The 20,278-nt window shown below is 43.8% G+C and overlaps 1 protein-coding gene across 13 annotated transcripts in view; it reads right to left on the reverse strand.

Annotated features, from left to right (window-relative positions):
• The window catches only part of TEAD1 (TEA domain transcription factor 1), a 273,908-nt gene that overhangs the window by 20,364 nt on the left and 233,266 nt on the right, over window positions 1-20,278 (reverse strand). For 11 of the 13 annotated variants that reach the window (XM_055548599.1, XM_055548596.1, XM_055548598.1 and 8 more), the window contains 2 exons: window positions 20,089-20,262; window positions 1,648-1,788 (listed from right to left, as the gene is read on the reverse strand). In XM_055548599.1, coding sequence (XP_055404574.1) covers window positions 1,648-1,788; window positions 20,089-20,262 — 315 coding nt within the window. Of the gene's footprint in view, window positions 1-1,647; window positions 1,789-18,206; window positions 18,997-20,088; window positions 20,263-20,278 lie in introns of those variants that run through there. The other 2 variants (XM_055548600.1, XM_055548601.1) reach the window with 2 other exon arrangements.

The raw sequence follows: 20,278 nt of genomic DNA on the forward strand, positions 1-20,278 counted from the left end.
GCCACTCTTTAATAACACTCATAACACCTAAGCTTATGGCAACCATCTGGTCAACTCACTCACATCTTCCTCTACCAGCATTGTTCTTGTTCAGTCCCTAAGTTGTGCCCAACTCTTTGCGACCCCATAGTCAGGCTTCCCTGTCCTTCACTATCTCCCAGAGTTTGTTCAGAGTCATGTCCATTGAGTCCGTGATGCTATCTAACCGTCTCATCCTGTTGGCCTCTTCTTTTGTCTTCAGTCTTTCCCAGCATCAGGGTCTTTTCCAGTGAGTCAGCACTTCACATCAGGCGGCCAAAGTACTGGAGCTTCAGCTTCAACATCAGTCCTTCCAATGAATATTCAGAGTTGATTTCCTTTAGGATTGACTGGTTTGATCTCCTTGATGTCTAAGGGACTCTCAAGAGTCTTTTCTAGCACCACCATTTGAAAGCATCAGTTCTTTGGTGCTCAGCCTTCTTTATGGTCCAACTCTCACGTCCGTACATGACTACCAGCATAACCCTCCTAACACCATTCTCAGGATGCCCATCCTGTGCTCAGGAAGCTATGAGGGCCTGCAGCATCCCAAATCCTCTTGTTCAGCCCAAAGTCTTGAAAAACATTTCCTCGTTCCCTCTCTCCACCCAATACATCCCTTCTCTCATGTCTCATGAGAGAAAGGATTTATTTCTGTGGCACAAAAGTCAGAGTGGGCTCCTGGACCTGTGAGGTCCTAGACACCTGTGAATAAAAGCCACTGTGAGCATGGATGAATTGGGTGGTGGGTAGAAGACACTGGAAAACACAACTCTGAATGAAATATCACCTGCAAACATTGTTCACAAACAGCAACCCACCCCAGTAAAATGATCATCCATGTTTAGAAAGGGAGGGAAGTGTGAACTATAAAAGCCATAAATAAGTTTTTGGTCCCAGTATGTACTGAAATAGATTTAAAACAATTATGATGAAGGGAGTGGAAATGGCAAAAGCAAAGACCAAACTCAAGGTGGTAGGGATTTAGAAGTGAATGTGAAGTGGCTCGGTCATGTCAGACTCTTTGTGACCCCATGGACTGTAGCCTACCAGGCTCCTCCATCCATGGGATTTTCCAGGCAAGAGTACTGGAGTGGGGTGCCATTGCCTTCTCCAAGGGATCTTCCTGACCCAGGGATCGCATCCAGGTCTCCTGCATTGCAGGCAAATGCTTTACCATCTGAGCCACCAGGGAAGCCACCTGGGTTTTAGAAGGCAGCTGCCAATTAGTTGACGACCACCTTGGTTGTTATCAAGATGCCTGGAAGTGCACTTGAACTTGGGGGTGGGAGGGTAGCACAGTAGATAGATCGATCCTGGGTAGCAGGATCTATCTAACAGATTCCACTCAGCCCCTCTCCCTCCTCAAGGCCTCCTGTTGGACTGACCCGCTGCCAAGAGCAGGGCTGACTTCAGGTGGCCAGGGAGGGTGGCATGGATTACTCCTGGCCTTCTTCCTTTCAGTTGCTTTCAAATCATTTTGCCTTCTTAAGTAATGGAGGGCGGGGAGTGGGAGAAGGCAGAGAAGAAGACACTTAAAAAAAAAAAACCTCTCTGCCCTAGTTTAGATTTAAAGGAAGGTGACAGGCCACCCCAAATGAAGGTTCCAGCATACAAAGGCCAACTTACCTCTACTTTTTCTACTACTTGCTTCCCAAAGGAGCAAACTTTGGTGGAGCAGGTGACTGTCATATTTTCAGAACTCTCATACTGACTGGTTACGCCATAAAAAGCCCCGGCATCATCTTGAATATTGCAGTTTAAATCAGCCTGTAGAAAATGAAATGGAGGCGAGGGTTACTCACTTATCACAGGAGTCATGGCAACAAGCAGTAACTATCAGGTGAAGACTTCCACCATGCTGGATGGAGGGCAGTGGAGGGCCAGGGTGGCTCAGAAAGGTGGTGAGTTCATGCTCAGCTAGAAACAAGTTCTATGGCCCATCAATTGTGTTTTGAAGAGAATGCTAGCTTGGGTAGTCTTCCCTTGAAATAATGACAAGCTGCATGTATCGATTTCATTTTTACTTTCTTGCATTCAGTATTTAATCTATTTATTGGTTCATTTTTGTCTGCACTGGGTCTTTGTTGTGGTGGTTCTCTTGTTGTGTGATGCATGGGCTTAGCTGCCCCGTGGCATGTGGAATCTTCATGGGCCAGGAAGGAACCATTTCTCCTGCATTGGCAGGTTGATTCTTAACCACTGGACCACCAGGGAAGTCCTGCATTTAGTATAGAATACTATATGTCCTTGTACTAAAAGACTCATGAGGTCTCTGAAATATGTACAGAAAGCAGTTATGTGAACTGGATTCATATTCACTGATCTGTGGATATATTTAAAAGAATAGGAGAATCTGTAGCTGACTGGCCATTTGTTATATATGTAAAAAGAGAAACTTCATTACTAATTATGTACCCAGAGGGGAAATGGTTCCTATTAAAGACTGACTTAGAAAGATGCAAAATAGTTAATACCAGGCCCCACTCATTTAACATATTCTTATGACTATTTGCTATGTGAGATTCATGGTAGATACAGGACTACAAGCCAACATGAGAGAAATGTACAGAAAATAGCTCTAATTTAGATAAAGTCATAGAAGGCAATGGAAACCCACTCTTGCCTGGAAAATCCCATGGACGGAGGAGCCTGGTAGGCTGCAGTCCATGGGGTCGTGAAGAGTCGGACACAACTGAGCGACTTTACTTTCACTTTTCACTTTCACGCATTGGAGAAGGAAATAGCAACCCACTCCAGTGTTCTTGCCTGGAGAATCCCAGGGACGGGGGAGCCTGGTGGGCTGCTGTCTATGGGGTCGCACAGAGTCGGACACGACTGAAGCGACTTAGCAGCAGCAGTGGCAGATAGAAAGTACCATGTCAAAGGCACTCAGAGTTCGGACCATGGAAACATTATTTTCAATTAAAGGTATTTACTTTCAGGATGGTTAAGATTTGAACATGCAGGGATGGGCTGAGGGAGTATTGCACATGGAGCAGCCTGGAGTGCTTAATTTTAGCCACACTGCAAGGACGAAGGAGATGGGGAGGAAGGAGTTTGGAAATGCAGCAAGGTCCTGGGTTGGGGAGGGCTTAATGAGGGGTGTGAATTGTATGCTGTAGGAATTGCGGACCCCTTGAAAGTGTCGCCACCAGGCAATGAGGTGATCAGAGATGTGCTTCAAGAAGAGGTGTCTCAGCGTGGTATCAAGTCCACTGCAGAGGGAGGCTGGGAGGCTGCTGCGGTGGCTCCACCACTGCGGGCAGAGCCCCTCCCTCGAGCATCCACTGACCCTTTCCTGCACGCTGGGCATGGGTGTGGAGCTGGGGATCCATGAGTGAGCAGGAGACAGTCCCTGTGGTCGTGCAGCTGACAATTTAGGAGGGAGGACATTGCAACAGAACTAAGCGCTCCTGGGATGGGGACAGAGACATGAGAACAAACAGTGGGGAGGGAGCCCTTGAGGGAAGGGAAGCTTCAGATGATGATGCAGCTCAGATCCAGAGAGAAGAGCTGGCGTGGGCAGGCAGAGCATGCTGTGAGAGTGTGTGCAAAAGGGCGAATGGCCAAAAACGGCTGGAACACAGACAGCAAGGAGAGAACGGGCCTGGAGAGGCAGGGGTGGGAGCGGGCTGGGGTCTTACACAGGATAGGGGCAGTGATAGTTTAGGATCAGATCTGCAACCCAGAAAGTCACCCCTGATCACAACTTGGAGACACTAGAAGAGAGTGAACGCAGAGATGCAGCAGGAAGCAGGGTCAAATGAAGCACCTGGGCTGCAGAGAGAAAGAGCAGTGAGTCTGACATAAAATGAGACTATATTTTGTGAGGTCCGGCACATTTCGACTCACTGATTGTTAATACCTTGACAGGCACTAACTACCATAAAGACCTGAGTCATCCTACATGTATTTTTAATAAGGATCTGCATTTCAACTTCCTTCTTAAATTGAGTATCAGTAAAATGTCCATTTCCTCAGGCAAAACTTGGGATATTCTGGCTTCAAATAAAATGGACCATACACTTTATATTTCCTTTTCTTAGGTGCCAAGAAATTCAAAGCTACATTAAGTGCTCTACTATAGTAATTAACTTACCCTAGGTACTTCTAACAACCAGTGTCCAACTCCTGTTACTGGATTTCTGCTTTTACTTGCACTGATACTTGTCCAGTTTTATGTTATCCATAAATTTATGTGCCCTCACATTTTGTTTTTTGAAATTTTATGGGGCATAAAGTGCAAATAATTAAAAATGCCTAGGTGTGCCTTTTTCTCACATGCAAAGGTGAGAAATGGAGCATTTGGCTCAATGAAACAGCAGTCCAGTGGGAAACCAGAGGTCTCATCCCGAGAACTGTATCTGAGCTTCCCAAAGCTGGAGAGGGCCCTGGGACTACCAGGGCTCCAGCCTTCAGGGGAGAAAGGTACCAACATATCCCAGGAGCTCTGACACTGAGCTGTCATCCAGCCTTCCCAGGCAGGTGTCCCTTGCCGTGAACTAACAGCAAGTCTTTGAGAACTTCGAGCTGGTCCTGCCATCCCCTGAGAATACACACAGCTGGGAGAAACAGCTCAGGTGTTTTGTGGTAGTGGGACGACCAGTGATGTTCTTTGTGGGACTGATGCTCTTACTATTATGATGTAACTTGTACGAACAAGTTTTAGCTTAAAAAAAAAGCACACACAGCAACAACAACAAAGATAAAAATATATAAGTGAAGTGAAGTGAAGCTCAGTCGTGTCCGACTTTTTGCAACCCCGTGGACTATAGCACGCTCCTCCGTCCGTGGGATTCTCCAGGCGAGAATACTGGAGTGGGTTGCCATTTCCTTCTCCAGGAGATCTTCCCAACCCAGGGATCGAACCCGGGCCTCCCACATTGCAGGCAGACGCTTTACCATCTGAGCCACCAAAGTAAATTAAAAAAAAAAATCAAACTGTAAAAAGGAGGTACATTTTATTTCTACCCTGTGCTTACCACTTTCCTAAGGTGACCAGTTATCAGTTTTTCAAGTATCCTCTTAGAGATATTTAGCATTTACATATTTAAGCATACACATTCCCTCTTTTCTGCACAAACCATAGCATTCTTCTAAGCCTGGCTTTAAATCAATTGATCAATCAATAACTACTTTTTAGAACTCATATAGTACTGATATAGGGCTTCCCTGGTAGATCAGTGGTGAAGAATCCACCTGCAATGCAGGAGACATGGGTTTGATCCCTGGGTTGGGAAGATCCCCTGAAGTAGGAAATGGCAACCCAGTCCAGTATTCTTGCCTGGAAAATTTCATGGACAGAGAAGCCTGGCAGGCTATACGGTCCCCAGAGTCCCAAAGCATGAGTGAGCACACACATAGACATACATACACTGATACAGAGTATCAGTTTTTTAAAGAAAAGCCCTTTGAAAAATCGAACAGCCACACTTTTGGTGGCTGCATACCACTCCATTATACAGATGCAATATAATTTAACATATCCTCTATCGATGGACATTTGTTGCTTCCCAACAACAGTGCAGTTAACAGGCAGAGCAGAAAAGGTACATTAGAAATTGTTTTGACTTTTTTTTTTAATTTAATCTTTTTTCCACTTCTTACTTATTTTTGGCTGTGCTGGGCCTTTGTTGCTGCATGGGCTTTTCTCTCATTTCGGCAAGCAGAGGCTACTCCCCAATTTTAGTTTGTGGGCTTCTCATTGTGGTGGCTTCTCTTGTTTCAGAACATAGGCTCTAGAGTGCTTGGGCTTCAGAAGTTGCAGCTCCCAAGCTCTAGACCACAGGCTCAACAGTTGTGGCACATAGGCTCAGCTGCTCTCCAGCATGTGGGGTCTTCCCAAACCAGGGATCAAACCCATGTCTCCTGCATTGGCAGGCAGATTCTTTACCACTGAGCCACCAGGGAAGCCCCTACTTTGACTTTTGTTTTCATTTAATTTTTAAAAATTCCCAGCTTTGAAAATGAGAATTAATTCACCATAAATACATTGTTAACTAATATTGCAATTTAAATCCATTATTCTGATGTAATCAAGTTGTTATGAAGGACTGATTAATAATCAAAAGCAGTCTGGTATTTGTGGCGTAATGGGTGGAGTGTGGGAAGGAGCTGGGGAAATTAGCAGTGGGCGGGGGAGTCAACAGGAGAGCGCAAGGAGCTGTCAACCTCAACGTGCGTCAGTGCTTCAAGCAGGAGGGAGGTTTCTTAAGAAGGGCACCTCAACTCCCTAGGTACACTGTTTTCTTTTTTTTTCCAGTGCTCCATTTTTCACTTTATTCACTTCAGTGGCATTATCTTTCTATACAATGTTTAAGCGTTACTTTCCATTCAGTTGTTACAAAATCTTGGCTATATCCCCTGTGTTGTACGTGCATCCCTGAGCCTAACTCACAGCCAGCAGTCTGTACCTCCCATTCCTCCACCTCTACACTGCCGGTGTTCCTAGGAGTAGAATTGCTGGTTATGAGATATATGTGCATTTTCAACTTTCATTTAGGTAAGAGGAACAGATGGTTTTTGAATTATCTTGTTTTTTTAAAAAACAGCTTGAGAAAACTCCACATATAATTATTAGCATATATTTAACAGGTTGCATTTTTAAAGACTTCTCAACTAACACTAAATAAGCAATCTGTTATTACCACTGCGTCTCAATTACTTTTGAACATGGAAAATAATTACACAGTCATCCAACCATATCACAGCTGTTCTTTGGGAATTTTCTAGGAGGTATTGATGGGAAAGATAATTATCTTTAGCTGATAATATTACAATTATCCCAGAAAGAAATGTGGTCACTGAACTCCTGCAGAGCAAAGGTAATATCAAAGAAAGAATGCTAGCATTAAATCAACAACAGGGGAGGTGAACTCTGTAATGAGTCTAGGATTCGTGCTGAGTTCATTATCCACCCTCTCCACTCCTTTTTCCCAACTGAAAACTCAAGATAAACCTATTCCACATAGTTTTGAAGGCAAGAAAATGAGAGAAGAAAAAAAAAAAGTATGCTGTTTCCAGACATACAAACTATTTTTGTCAAATCAGCTCTTATCTGAAATCAGGATATTTTCTAAAAGCACATAAATACAAAAGTCCAAGAAACAACTAAAACCAGCAAACTTACCTTCCCAGCAAATTCCAAATTCAAACCAGATCCTGTCCTTAGGAGGTGAGACAGCTGTTGGGGCACAGGGCAGACTGTCCCAAAATGTGCCCAATGGCATTTTGATTATTTTGGATTAAAGTTACTTAAGAAACAACCAATGAAGAGGCACACGTGGACCCTCCCCTCTGTCTCCCCCAAAGCAGGAAATAAGTCTCTCAGTGAAAGGTGCCCTCCTTGCATCTGGAGGTAGAAGGAGATTACCACCAGAGATGGATAATTTAGGGTGGAGAAGTCTGTATACACATCTTGTTACTTTAAAAATTTACTTCCCCAAGCCCAAACTCTGTTTAGATTTTCTCCAAACTTATGTTTCTTTGTCCTGTCAATTCCTGATAAAAAGTATGACAGATGCCTGCTTTGGCCACTTCTTAGATCCGGTTTCTATGTGAACCTCAACGCCATGAATTAAAAATTTGTTTCTCTTTTCCTTCCTGTTAATTTGTCTTGCGTCGATTTTATTTTCAGTCCAGTCATAAGAAGGGTAGCAGGGGAAGTTTCCTCCTGCCTAACTGGTCATGGACCATGTTCTACAAAAAACCAAAATAAACCTTGCAAATGTGGCTGGAGGGGGCAAGTCCATGCAAACGGGCTCCTCTAAGGAATCTTTGCCCATTTTTCCCTAGAAAAAAAACCCTCCATATGAACTGGGATCAGAGACCAGCTCTTTCTCCTACCACCTAATGCAGGAATCCTTCCTACAGTACCTTGATTTACACTGTCTTCTGGCTGAATACCTTCAGATATGGGAAAATCATTAGTTAATAAAATACTTACCATGTTCTGGGCAGTGTTAGAGAGTTGTATTAGTCTTCTATTGCTGCTTTAACAAATACCCCCAAATTTAGTGACTTAAAAACAACATCACTTTATGATTCTCTACTTCTGTAGGTGGGATATCCAGTATGTCCCTCACTCGGCGGAGATCAAGGTTTTGGAGTTGTCCCTTTCTGGTGGCTCTACTCTGGGGAAAGGCGAGTCTTTGCCTCCTTCAGTTTCCACAGTCCTTGTCTCTCAGTCCCTTCCCTCCCACTTCAGAGACCAGCAACACCAGGCTGAGTCCTCACGTGGCCAGCTGTCAGCTCTCTAGACCTTGTCTTTTGCCTCCCTCTGCTACTCTTCAGGAAACTTGTGATTTCATTGGGCCAACTCACATAACCCAAGATACTTCCCTGCCTACTCTTAGCAACGCCCACCTCGCTTTCCGTGTATTGGAATATGTCCCCTAGCACCATGAGAAGAACTTGGACACAACACTGCCTACCATTCCCGTTAAGTTGCCAGTGGCTTCTCAGCAGCTTCCACCTAGAGCTCCGCTCTCTGGAAGCATGCAGGCCTAAGAACAGTGCTGAAAGACAACCCTGCAATTCTCTTTTATTTCTCCCCTAATCTCACCTTCCACACCCACTTCTCACCCATAAAGTTGCTCAGGTTCTATCAGCTTCCTAGGATCCAAGTTCCAGGCTTATTTTTAGTAAACTCCATGTGATCTCCCTTCCACCTGGTCCAAAGACGAGAATTCTGACTCTGCATCTGTCATCTTATCGCAGATACCTGACGGACAGTGGTCATCGTTCCTTTGCATCTCATTGTTCTCATCTCTAAACTCAGAGAAGACCTGCTTCCAAAGGCCACCATGGTGATGAGAAGAGAGAACGCACACGAGACTCATCTGTATGCTGAAACATGCCACATAAACGGCCATGCCTATCAACCCATGGACTTCAACGCTGACCAGCAGAGATGAAGCAGAGCCTCAAGCCACATCTCCAGAGTGGGACCTGAAGTAGACGGTGGCTGATAATCAACAAACAAGGTAAAAGCTTTCCCCCCAGAGTTAGTCTGAGTCCCTATCCATGCTTATCAAGTGAGCAGCACAAACACAGCAATGACTTTTTTCAAACAGAAAAATTAGTAGTTTTTTCGATTTGTGAGTTTATAACAAGCCTTAGGTTTTAGGCATAACTGCTCAGGTACAAAATTACCATCTTTCCCACAAAGATATGATTAGAGATGTCATAAAATTCTGTCTGGAAGCAAAAAAACAAAACAAAAAAAAAACAAGGCAATAATTAATCAACCATCTGAGGAATGAATTGGGGATCTACTTGTGGACAAGTCCTGGAAAACAGCAATGCCAAGCAGAGAAAGCAGACTACGCTAGACAGCAAGGAAGCGAAAAAGTGAAACATCACATTTCCCCAAATCCTTCCCTAAATAATCCTCTCTCACACTTGCTCCTTCTGCAGCTGAAACACGTAAGTTATCAGACAAGTCTGCGGCTTGGTTTCTCCTCCATTACCTCTCATTCAGCAAGCGTGTCTGTTCACATCTGTGTTCCACGGTTTCATGTTTTTGAAATTGAAAAACAAAAAAAGCAATATTCTTCAAAGAATGATTCTTCCCATTTCATGGGTGAGAAAAATGAGATCTAACCCAGTTCTGCTGGATCCATACCATAGGGAGGGCTGGACCAGGGGGTCAACTCGGCAAAACTGCAGGCCCCTGGAAAGCTAGTTTCAGATGCCGGAAGGACAGGAAGTGAGTATTAGGGTTGCAAGTGCAGAATGGAAGGGCGCAGCATTCGGCTGAGGACAACTCGTTTGTCACTAGACTCTGAAAGGAAAGGCCTGCAGGAAAAAAGAGGAAGCAGATCAGCCCGAAGGCAGGGGCGCAGGTTGGGGTAGTGGGTCAGGAAAAGAGCAGGCTGCAGACGGCTCCCTTCTCACCCGTCTCTCCCTTCCCCCTGGAGGGCCTGGAAGAGCTGGGCAGAATTACTTGGTTGCAAAAAAATGAAAACATCAAGAGGACTGTCCCTGACAAGAGACAGTATAATAGGCACTGATGGATGCGAGGAGACGCTGGCATTTTCAAACCACCACTTTGAACCTCTCCTCTTCATCCTCTTCGAGCAATGATCAAAGGACCAAGATTTCAAATTGTGAAGCAATTTTTTCCAATGGCAGCATCTGGCTCCTTGGCAGGAGGCGCTGGGAGCCGGGCCCTGTCATGGGCGTCCATCCAGGCCTGCCACATGGTGAGGGCTCGGCCGCGCCGGGCACCACGTGGGCTTTGCAGCTGCTCCCCAAGGCGCCAAAGGACAATCGCTCTGCCCTCCGCCATGAGCCATCAGGCAGAAGTACTCCCCAAGCAGCCTGGGCAGGGGGGTCTTGAGGTTGACGACTGCTCCCCAACCCTCTCGCCTGACTCATTTGTAAGCATCTGCTCCCTGGCTACGACCCCTGAAGCCACCCCAAGTGGCTTCGGAGCTTGGGGTGCGGGAAGCTGGGATAAACTAGGGACGACCCCCCAGCAAGACTGGACTTGAGTTTGAGGGGAGTGAGAAAGCTGCCCGAAGGGAAGGGCGTCTTTGAGGGTGTTCACTTTGCCTGGTGCCCCTGCCCGACGACACAGGACGGCAGCTGTAGCTCTCCCGCCACAGCTGTTTTAAATAAGAATAATAGGCATAAACTCAGCCCCTGCTCTCCAAGTTACTTCCCACTGTTTATGGCATATATTTACATCTACAAAATAGAAGATTTTAAAAGACAACTGCCAAGAGCCCCTTCATAGCGCAGATTGGCACCCCGATTCGAATTTCATCAACATTTAGTACTTCAAAGAATCTTAAAAGCTTGCTCTAATTACAATAGGCACTGTCTGAAAGACTGGCTGTTTGCATTGCAAATTCATACGAATACTGGCATTCATTAAAAAAAAAAAATTCAATTAACATCACCCATATAACTTCAGGTAACCGCCACTGGTGACTTCACACAATGGCTGGGATGAAAGAGCCAAGGTCTCAACCCCTAGGACAAAGCAGTGGGACAGGCCAGTTGCCTCCAATGGAGGCAGTTAATGAGTCCTGGGCACCCGGCTGAGCTGGCCCTCCACCCAGCACATTCGTCAGGTGTGTGAACACTGACCAGAGACCACCCTTTCCAGACCACAAAACGGGGCCTTTTTCTGGTCTGGAGTTTTTGTGCATGAAAAGTCTTACACAGAACAATGACAACAAATCAACCAACTATTTAACAAGTGTAGAACTGCCAAATAAAACATAGGCTGCCCAGTTAAATCTGATTTTTAGATAAACAACATACTTTTTCATAGCGATAGGGACATATCACTATGTCCCAAAGATGACATGGGACAGACACTGAAAAAGTATACACTGTTCACTGGAAATTCCAATCGAACTGGGTGGCTGGTATTTTAATGTGCTAAATCTGGTAACTCTTCCAACAATTCACCTTTGCCAAAGAGAATAAGAAAAATCGGGACTTCTGCTCAAGTTTTCATTGCTGTAAGGAGACATGTCCAAAATATTTTTTGAGTGGGGAAAAAAATGAAGCTGCTGAATAACACATGGAGCATAGCACTTTTTTTTAGTAAAAAACAAATGGAGCACGTACAATGTTTGTGGATGCATATAAGAAATTGAGAAAGACACAGGGCTTGTGGGAAGATCTCACTCTTCCTTCTAAAGTCTTTGGAACTGCTTGGAAAATTTAACAAGCTTCTCTTGCTTTTGTCATGTAGACATTAAATTAGAATGAGGGTGGATGGGAAGGGTGTACCCTGAATCTCTACTCTCACAGGGAGAGGGAGTTTCACATATTGCCAAGGGTCTATGAAGGTCCAAATGACTAAGATCCTTGAAGGGTTTATGACTATAACCAGATAATCAACTTACTCCCTGGAAAACTGGGTCTAGAAATAAGCAGACACATACCCTATCTGATAGTGCCACTTCGGTTCTTTTCTTCTCAGGCTTTTCCTGGGGACGGCTGTAACAGTGAAGTCAGCTGTGCCTGCATGAATGGGGTGGATGCTGGGCGGTGCAGGTGGACCACATGTGTCTGCTTCCCCCAGGCTTCTGGTTAGCAGCAGCTCTGGGGGGCACAGTGGCTTTGTATCTCAGCCTGTAACTGCGGCAGGGAGCAGAATCAAACAGCCCCATGCAGCAAAGAATGGATGGATCCCTGACCTTGGCTTTGTTAGCAACCACTGAGCCAAATGGTCCAGGATGGGAAGCAGGAGAGGAAGAGCTGTCAGATGGATTCTTCCACGAGGTTAAAGGAATTCCCAATTTAGATTCCGCCTAGATATCCTGAAGAGTTCCAGGTTAACAAAAAGAAAAGTGTCCGTGGTGGGACTGAGGTGAAGGGCGAAAAGCACCTTCAGCTGCTGCTCCCACTTTCCAGGCTGTCCTGTTCTGCCTTCTGTTCTCAGGGGATTCAGACTCTTTTAAATAAAGTGACTGTCAGGCAGAGTATTGTTTCCACTCTCAACTTGCACCACTGCCCTGGTTCTGTAAGGCCCAGCGGCCACTGGGACCCTCAGACAACTCTCATTAGGATTCCTGGTCTCTGCACAACCCACGCCCCCACCCAAACTCCTTCCCACTCTCCCTCCACTGATTGAATTTTCAAGAATCAGCTCAAATGCCACATCTTCGTGAAGCCTTCCATAAAGTTCTCAAGGAAAAAGAATTCCTCCTCTACCTATGTATTCGCATTTCCACTACAGCCCCTACCCTACAGCGCTGTCGTTTATCTGCTGTGTGTCTGCCATCCCACACCAGACCCTAAAGTCTGCCTCTTACTCATGTCTGCTCCCTCGGCTTTCTAGGAGCAAAGTAGAGATCAGTGAGTATTTGCCGAATGATTCACTGGTGATGTGTATATTCAACGCTAAAGCAAATGATTAAACTATTTCTATAAGAACCCAAATTCCTGAGAGAGCCTGGCAAGATTTTGTGTGAATCCCTTAAGGTCTCCCTCCACCGGCTTTCAGTAAATTCCTTGAGAAAAATTAGTCAACAAACTGTCTAGGCTGACAATCATAGCTGGCCCAGTGGTAGTTACAGGACCCCATGTACAGCAGTTCCTCTAGGCGTACGGGATGAAATCACTCTTCATCTCACAAATTAAAGAAAATAAACTGTTGAGAATCTGCTATATACATTGGACTGCTGCATAAACAAATGTTACCGGATAGGATCCTTGCTCCCTGGGGAAGGCTGACAAAGAAGTTTAGGTCATGGGGCTGGGAAAACAGGAAGGAAGCGATACAAGACTGCAGTCAAGGCAGCAAGTGCTAACAAGCTCCAGATACCGTTCTCATGAAATCAAACCAAAATGGGTTGGATGTGCAAGGTTACTAACTACCATTCCCCCCCATCCCTCTACGTGAAATATCAGAACCTGCTAGCCAGAGATGATTTTTCAAAAAAAAAAAAAACAAAAAAAAACCAGACCCTGGTGAAGACAATAAGAGAGTCACAGTCTACCAAAGATAATCTATTACATTTTAGTCCCAGAAGTACCTCTGAATATGGTGGTGTTTCTTGTTAATCTTCCTTCCACTACATCATTCCAGCATTTCCTATTGTTCATGTAATTTCAGAGTTGAACACCATTGTGAGATGAGATAGAAGTAGAATGAAATGAAAATCTTGAACTGAAAGGCCCTTTTCTTACTGATAACAGTTTAAAACATGTGGGAAGCATATTATTCCATTTTGCTAACATCCTTTTCCATGAATAGCAACAGAGACATTTGGTCGCAAATGATAGACTCGAGTCTACAATTCTAGCCTAAATCACGCACAATCCAATTAGAAACAGGCTGGAACTCCAGAGGGGGTCCATTTGGCCAGTTTACATGTGCACCCGATTTCTTATCCCTAAATAAAGTCCAGTTGTTTTATTTATAGTGCCTGTCATTTTGTCCAACAAATGTGATTTTGTTCCTACCAAGATAAAAGCATCTTCTAAAGGCTGCCTTTTTTTCCAGATAACTCCTTTCCATTTCTGTTTTATAATATCTTCTCACATCTACTCCAGCTAGTAAAACTAGTCTTGCTTTTTCTTCCTCCAAAAAAGTAGGTTAAGAAAGTTGAATGACTATGAGTATACTGTTAATTTTTATACTGGATGATAATTCCAAAAATTTTAAAAAATAAAACATCAATAGCCATAGAGTAACTTGGAATATATCCTGATTGCTAACATGCCACTAATTGATTTGAGAGAAAAAAGAAGAAGCATTGTAATTAAATGTATATTAAGAATTTATTTCTTTTAATAACAGGATACAGATCCATACAATCTCATTTTTCATACTATTTTCTTCTTTATTATTCCAAATAAAGTTTGAGAATAAGCCTTCATTATCCTAATGATTCTTCTGAATAGTTTTTGACTGTAAGGTTTATAAGTAACATGTTAGTAATGTGTGGCTTTCTTAACCAGTGTCGCCAAGCTTGACACTTTTGGGCACTGTTAAGACAGAGTAGAATCTTGAGGCCCCTCCAAAAATATTACTTTCACTGCATTTTTTATTCTCTTAAGTAAACTACCACTACTTAAGTCAACTATTCTACTTAAGAAGGTTGAGCATTGAAGAATTGATGCTTTTGAACTGAGGTGTTGGAGAAGACTCTTGATGGTCCCTTGGACTGCAAGGAGATTAAACCAGTCAATCCTAAAGGAAATCAATCCTGAATATTCATTGGGAGGACTGATGCTAAAGCTGAAGCTCCAATAGTTTGGCCACCTGATTCGAAAAGCTGACTCACTGGAAAAGACCCTGATGCTGGGAAAGACTGGAGGCAGGGGGAGAAGGATATGACAGAGGATGCGATGGTTGGATGGCATCACTGACTCAATGGACATAGGTTTGAGCCAACTCTGGGAGACAGTGAAGGACAGGGAGGCCTGGAATGCTGCAGTCCATGGGGTCACAAGAGTTGGACACAACTGAGCAACTGAACAACAGCAGCAACAAAACTACTACATGGGGCTGGAATCAAACTTCTTTTGAAAGCGAGCTGAGAGTTATGCTTGGGTTTCTGTCTTTTAGGATGCATGACTGAATCACACCCACCTCTTCCAGCTTTCGGGACTCTCTGATCAATTCCAAAGCAGCTAACATTTTATCTTAAATTAGCTGCACTGTCTGCCATTATCACTGGCAACCCATCTGCATGGATCTCAATTCTGAAACAAAGCACAGCTCTGTCTACTTGTGGGTGGACATCTTCCTTTCTTAGAGCCCACAAAGCATCTGATCGTTATTTTAAAAGGAAAATAAGAAGTATGGTTTTCTGCCAGTGCAAAATGTTGGCCTCACTAACCACAAATCTGGTTCCATACTCCTCCTCAATCATAATAACAATTTCAATGCTGCATCAAACTATATTTTTTCTGAGACACTTTAATTGGGGATTCAAATTTAAGCTACTAGTTTTTAGTTTAGTGTTAGTTGCTCAGTCGTGTCCATCTCTTTTCAATCCCATGGACTGTAGCCTGCCAGACTCATCTGTCCACGGGATTTCCCAGGCAAGAATACTGGAGTGGGTTGCCATTTCCTTCTCCAGGGGGTCTTAGTATAGTAGTATATACTACTAGTGCAAGTAATTCAACTAAGGTGACAAGGAGGTGGTGAGATGCTTTCTCACAGATTATTAATGACAACATATCCTCTTCACTGGGTGTATCATAATTTAACCTTCTTATTACACATCGATAATAAGCCTTTCAGTGTGTGTGTGTGGTGTGTGTGTGTGCGTAGGTATATGTGAGTTTGTGTGTAAGAAACCAAGTTGCGTTTTGAAAGTAGTCAAGCAGTTAGTGAATATACCAGGCATAAGCACACACTTGGTATTAATTCCTGGGAAGTACATTTGATAATTCCCACTTTACACATAAAGAAACTGAGTCATGGATAGGCAGAGTGATTTCTGCATCGTGACACAGCTCATCAATGCCGGATCTGCTGGACTCTGGAATCTGTGTCCTTTCCACTATGTCTGTGCGTGGAAGCCAAGGGCACCTGAAGTGAAGCAGCATCATTGCTTTGTGAAGATCTGTCATTATGCGGCACTCAGGTGTCCGTTTACCTGGGCACCAACAGTCGTCTGCTGTTTCCAAGAAGTTCAGGTCGGACGCTACTGTGGCTCTGTTCATGTGTGTTCTGGCGTCCGAGTCCTGGGGAGGCCAGTCAGTTTTCTGCTCTGAAGGCAGTGGAAGGACCACTGCACAGCAAAGAGTTGGGCCACAGCTTGGGCATCGAGTGCAGATAATCAGGTAGACTCAATGTTTCACCCACAGCAAACTCCTGAGCTGCTCCAGCCTGACTGAGCCCAGGTTGGACATGGAGCGATTAAACATATGAACAAACTAAGTCATCCTGCTGGTGATAACCTGGAGACGCAGGTACTTTGAGAAAGAGGAAATAGGGAGAAGAAAGGAGATGTGTGGGTAGGACCTCTGTTGAGATGTACTGAATTTACACGAAAATGAAAATTGGTGCAGCAAATTGCTAATATGAAAGACATTTTAAAGGGAAGGTTAAGCCTGCTTAAGAGACACCCACTGGAAACACCGACTAACATTCAAGCACAGAGAGTCAAAGTGTAATTCACACTTTCTAAGCCTTTAGAGGAAGCCAATGAGATTTCAAATTGCAGCAGAGTGTAAACCTAATTCAAACTGCCTTTTCTCACTTATTCTAACATAGTTAGGACTGAATTTCTTCATAAAGGTTAAGTACTGCTAACAATTATACTGAAGGAGTGATGTCTTTCATCATACTCATAGGAGAGCTCAACTGTAATTCTAATTCTGCAAATCTTAATTTAATAAACTGATATCTAATCTCATAGAAATTGTTTCTAAATCTGCACATCTCATACCTGCCACTACACTCTAAACATTTGCAAACCCAGACCTCGTTATTTGGGAATTAGTGACTGAAGGACCCAGTCACTGAAAGCATTTATTAAAATCATCCTCTGTGTAAAATGGAAAATTTTATAAGCAAAAATAAAAAGTTTCTAATATCAATAGTTTCCATTCCTCTTTATAGTCAAACAACAAGCAAGTTATAAGAAGTCTTATTAACATTAAAAACCAACACTTTAATTTGACAGCACTGAAAATGGTTTATTTTTCTCTTATCCTATATTTTCTGATTAATCTTAATTCACTTGGGTATAACAGCCTCTTTTATATCTTTCACTATAGTGGCTCTCAAACTTTTTCATCTCAGAGACCCCTTTTCCACTCAAGATTTATTGAGGGTCTCAAAGAGCTTTTGTTTCTGTAGGTTATAGCTATCAATATTTTCTATATCGGAAATGTAAACTGAGAAAGCTTTAAAATATTTAGTACCTGCTTTAAAAATAATATAAGGTTATTTTATATTAACATACATCTTTTTTAAATTGGACATACCTACATTTTAAAAAACAAAAATTAGTGAGAAAGGTAATACTGATTTGCATTTTGCAATACTTAATGTATGGCTTAATGGAAAATACCTAGATTCTTATATCTGCTTCTAAATTCAATTTGTCATGATTTGCACTTCAACTTTTGGTTGAAATACATGAAGAAAATCCAGCCTCACATAAACACATGGCTGGGAAAGGTAAGAATATTTTAATAGGCTCTTCAGATAACTGGCCATTTTTCTTTGACACTAAATCAAAACTTGACAAGCAGTGGTTTCTAAAGGTTAGAAACCTGCAGTGTGGAGTCTGAATCCCTCAATGAACTTTTCATACTGTTACATTAAAAACCCATTACTTTATCTTGCACAGTATAAAAAAAAATTACATTTTTAAATATGACTATGGATCTCATCAGAAAAGTCGTAAATGTTGGGAAGCCATCAAGTTCACCAGAGTGAATACAAATTTTCCAAAATTCTTATTTTTATTTGAAAGTTCAAATTTTGTCTTTGACAACAAGTATCAGTTGTTTTCCTTGATGGAGCAGGCAGGTTCATTGCATCCATTTTAGTGTGTACTCGGTCTAAGATGTAAAACTTTCATAAACGACACTCTTGGTTTGACTAATTCTTTTTTCTTAATTTAAACTGTGCGTGCAACCCAGTCTGATCCCAGGCTTCAGCAGTTTTACCCTATAACTCTGGAACCATCAGTATGAATATCAGCAGAATTCAAAAAGAAAATAACATCTCAGTGTCATAATAAAAGTAGTTTTGATCTTGTCGGCCCATTGAAAGGCTACTGAGGAACCTCCTACGGGTCTGCAGGCCACACGTTGAAAACTGTAGTGTTACCATATAACTGGCCCCCAACCACCATTCAAGCCATTGGGTGGCAGTCACTAATTTAGGAAAAGGAAGTGACTGTTACTGCTTTTTCAGGGTGTCCACATGTATTACCAATCCTGAGAACATTAATTTAAGTAGAAGGCTACTTCCACAATCCAAATTCAATACGGAAGCATGACAAATGAAATCCAGTTACCACGCAAGGATTACAAAAACAAAACAAATTAAATTAAATATGTAAATTTCCTCCCAAGGAATTTCAAACACGAATTTTTCCTTAGTCTGTTTGTTCTGCCATTTGTGGAGGTTTTTTTTTTTTTTTTTTTTTGGTGCCAGGCACTTGCTTAGCTTTGGAGATACGAACAATGGCAGGCAGACCCTGTGAGCAGGGTCCTGGGGGCACAAAGAAGCCAGTAATCAGAGCACAGGCACTTTTCAAACGGATCTGATTTCAAGCTCCAGGTCCCCACCTGTCCTTTGTAACCTCCGCGTTTCTATTTTCTTAGCTGGATACGAGGCAAATTCCACTTAACCCTGGGAGGACTGGAGGAAACGCACGTGACGCGTGAACCCAGCGCACAGCCCACAGCAGGCATTCCATCAGTGTAGCCACAGGACGAGTAAGGAGCCTGGAGTCCAGAGAGGAGTGGGACACACATCTCAGTCAACTGTGACACAGCCTGGGAACTGAGGCACTACACAACGCGCTGGGACTAAAAGAAAAATTAGTAGATTATTTATGTAAGGAAGGTGTGATCATCAAGAAGCCACCATCTCAAAAAGGGGCAAAGAAGGAAAACTGTACAAAGTCCATCCAGACACACGAAGGCCGGCTGAGGATGGACAGGAAGGAAACACCTGGAACCAGCTCCTGCAGGGCCTTTAAGGCCACACTGAGAAGCGCGAACATGTGAAGCCATTTTCTTTTTATTTTCGTCGAGACTGAGGAGTTGTACATGCTCAAGGCCAGCAAGTTCTCTGGTCTAAGCCCCTGGGATACACCCCTGACCCCACAGCAGTCCTCTGGCTCAAGCCTGGCCAGTGGAGAAGGGACAGCCGAGATCTCCTCGGAGTCTAGGGGACAGTCCCAGCAGCTGGAGGAACGTGCCTTTGGTGTCTGAATGCACAAATGAGGCACAAGATAGGCAGAGCCATTTCATATTCTCTCCGACCCTTAAAGTCTTGCAGCGTGTCTTTATCTTTGCCCAAGCCCCTTCTCTGCCTCGGGTCCTAGGCTCCCATGGAATTTATAGGTCGCTTTGCTTACTGGGCTTCTCTGGTGGCTCAGACAATAAAGAGGCTGTCTGTAATGCAGGAAACCCAGGTTTGATCCCCGGTTCGGGAAGATTCCCCTGGAGAAGGAAATGGCAACCACTCCAGTATTCTTGGCCAGGAAATCTCATGGATGGAGGAGCCTGGCAGACTACAGTTCACGGGGTGGCAAAGAGTTTGACACAACTGAGCGACTTCACTTTGCTTACCGGAGTGAGAACCAACGGAGAGTCTAGTGCTCTGCATCTGCCACTGTGACCCCAGCCATCTGCGAGGTTTCTTTCATTGCACAACTGAGTTCTTAAGCCCAAGGGGCCACCTGTCTGTCTCGGCAGGGACGGCAATATCGCCTGGGTCCTCATGCGGCTGTGCCACGTGGCTTGCGTGAGGACGCCCACAGAGCTAGTGTGTGATCCCCTGGCGACCGTGCGGATCAGTCAATGGGAACCCACAACCACTGCAGCTCTGCCCTTGGGTGTAGGATGTGACCATTCAGACAAAAATGACTGAAGTAACAGCAAGGTCTTACTCACCCAGAATTTTACGAGGAAGAAGGCATTTTGAGGGCCCTTTCCAAACAGTTCCTTTAAGCCACCTTTCTTTTCAGGAAATTTGTCATAAATCTGACGAATGTCCACTGATTCGAGCAATGGGTCACTGTAAGAATGGTTGGCGTGCCCGATGTGCACGAAGAGGTGTTTGTTGTACTGCAAGAAACCAACA

This window comes from Bubalus kerabau, chromosome 15 (genome assembly GCF_029407905.1).
Source record: "Bubalus kerabau isolate K-KA32 ecotype Philippines breed swamp buffalo chromosome 15, PCC_UOA_SB_1v2, whole genome shotgun sequence".
NCBI lineage: Eukaryota > Metazoa > Chordata > Mammalia > Artiodactyla > Bovidae > Bubalus > Bubalus kerabau.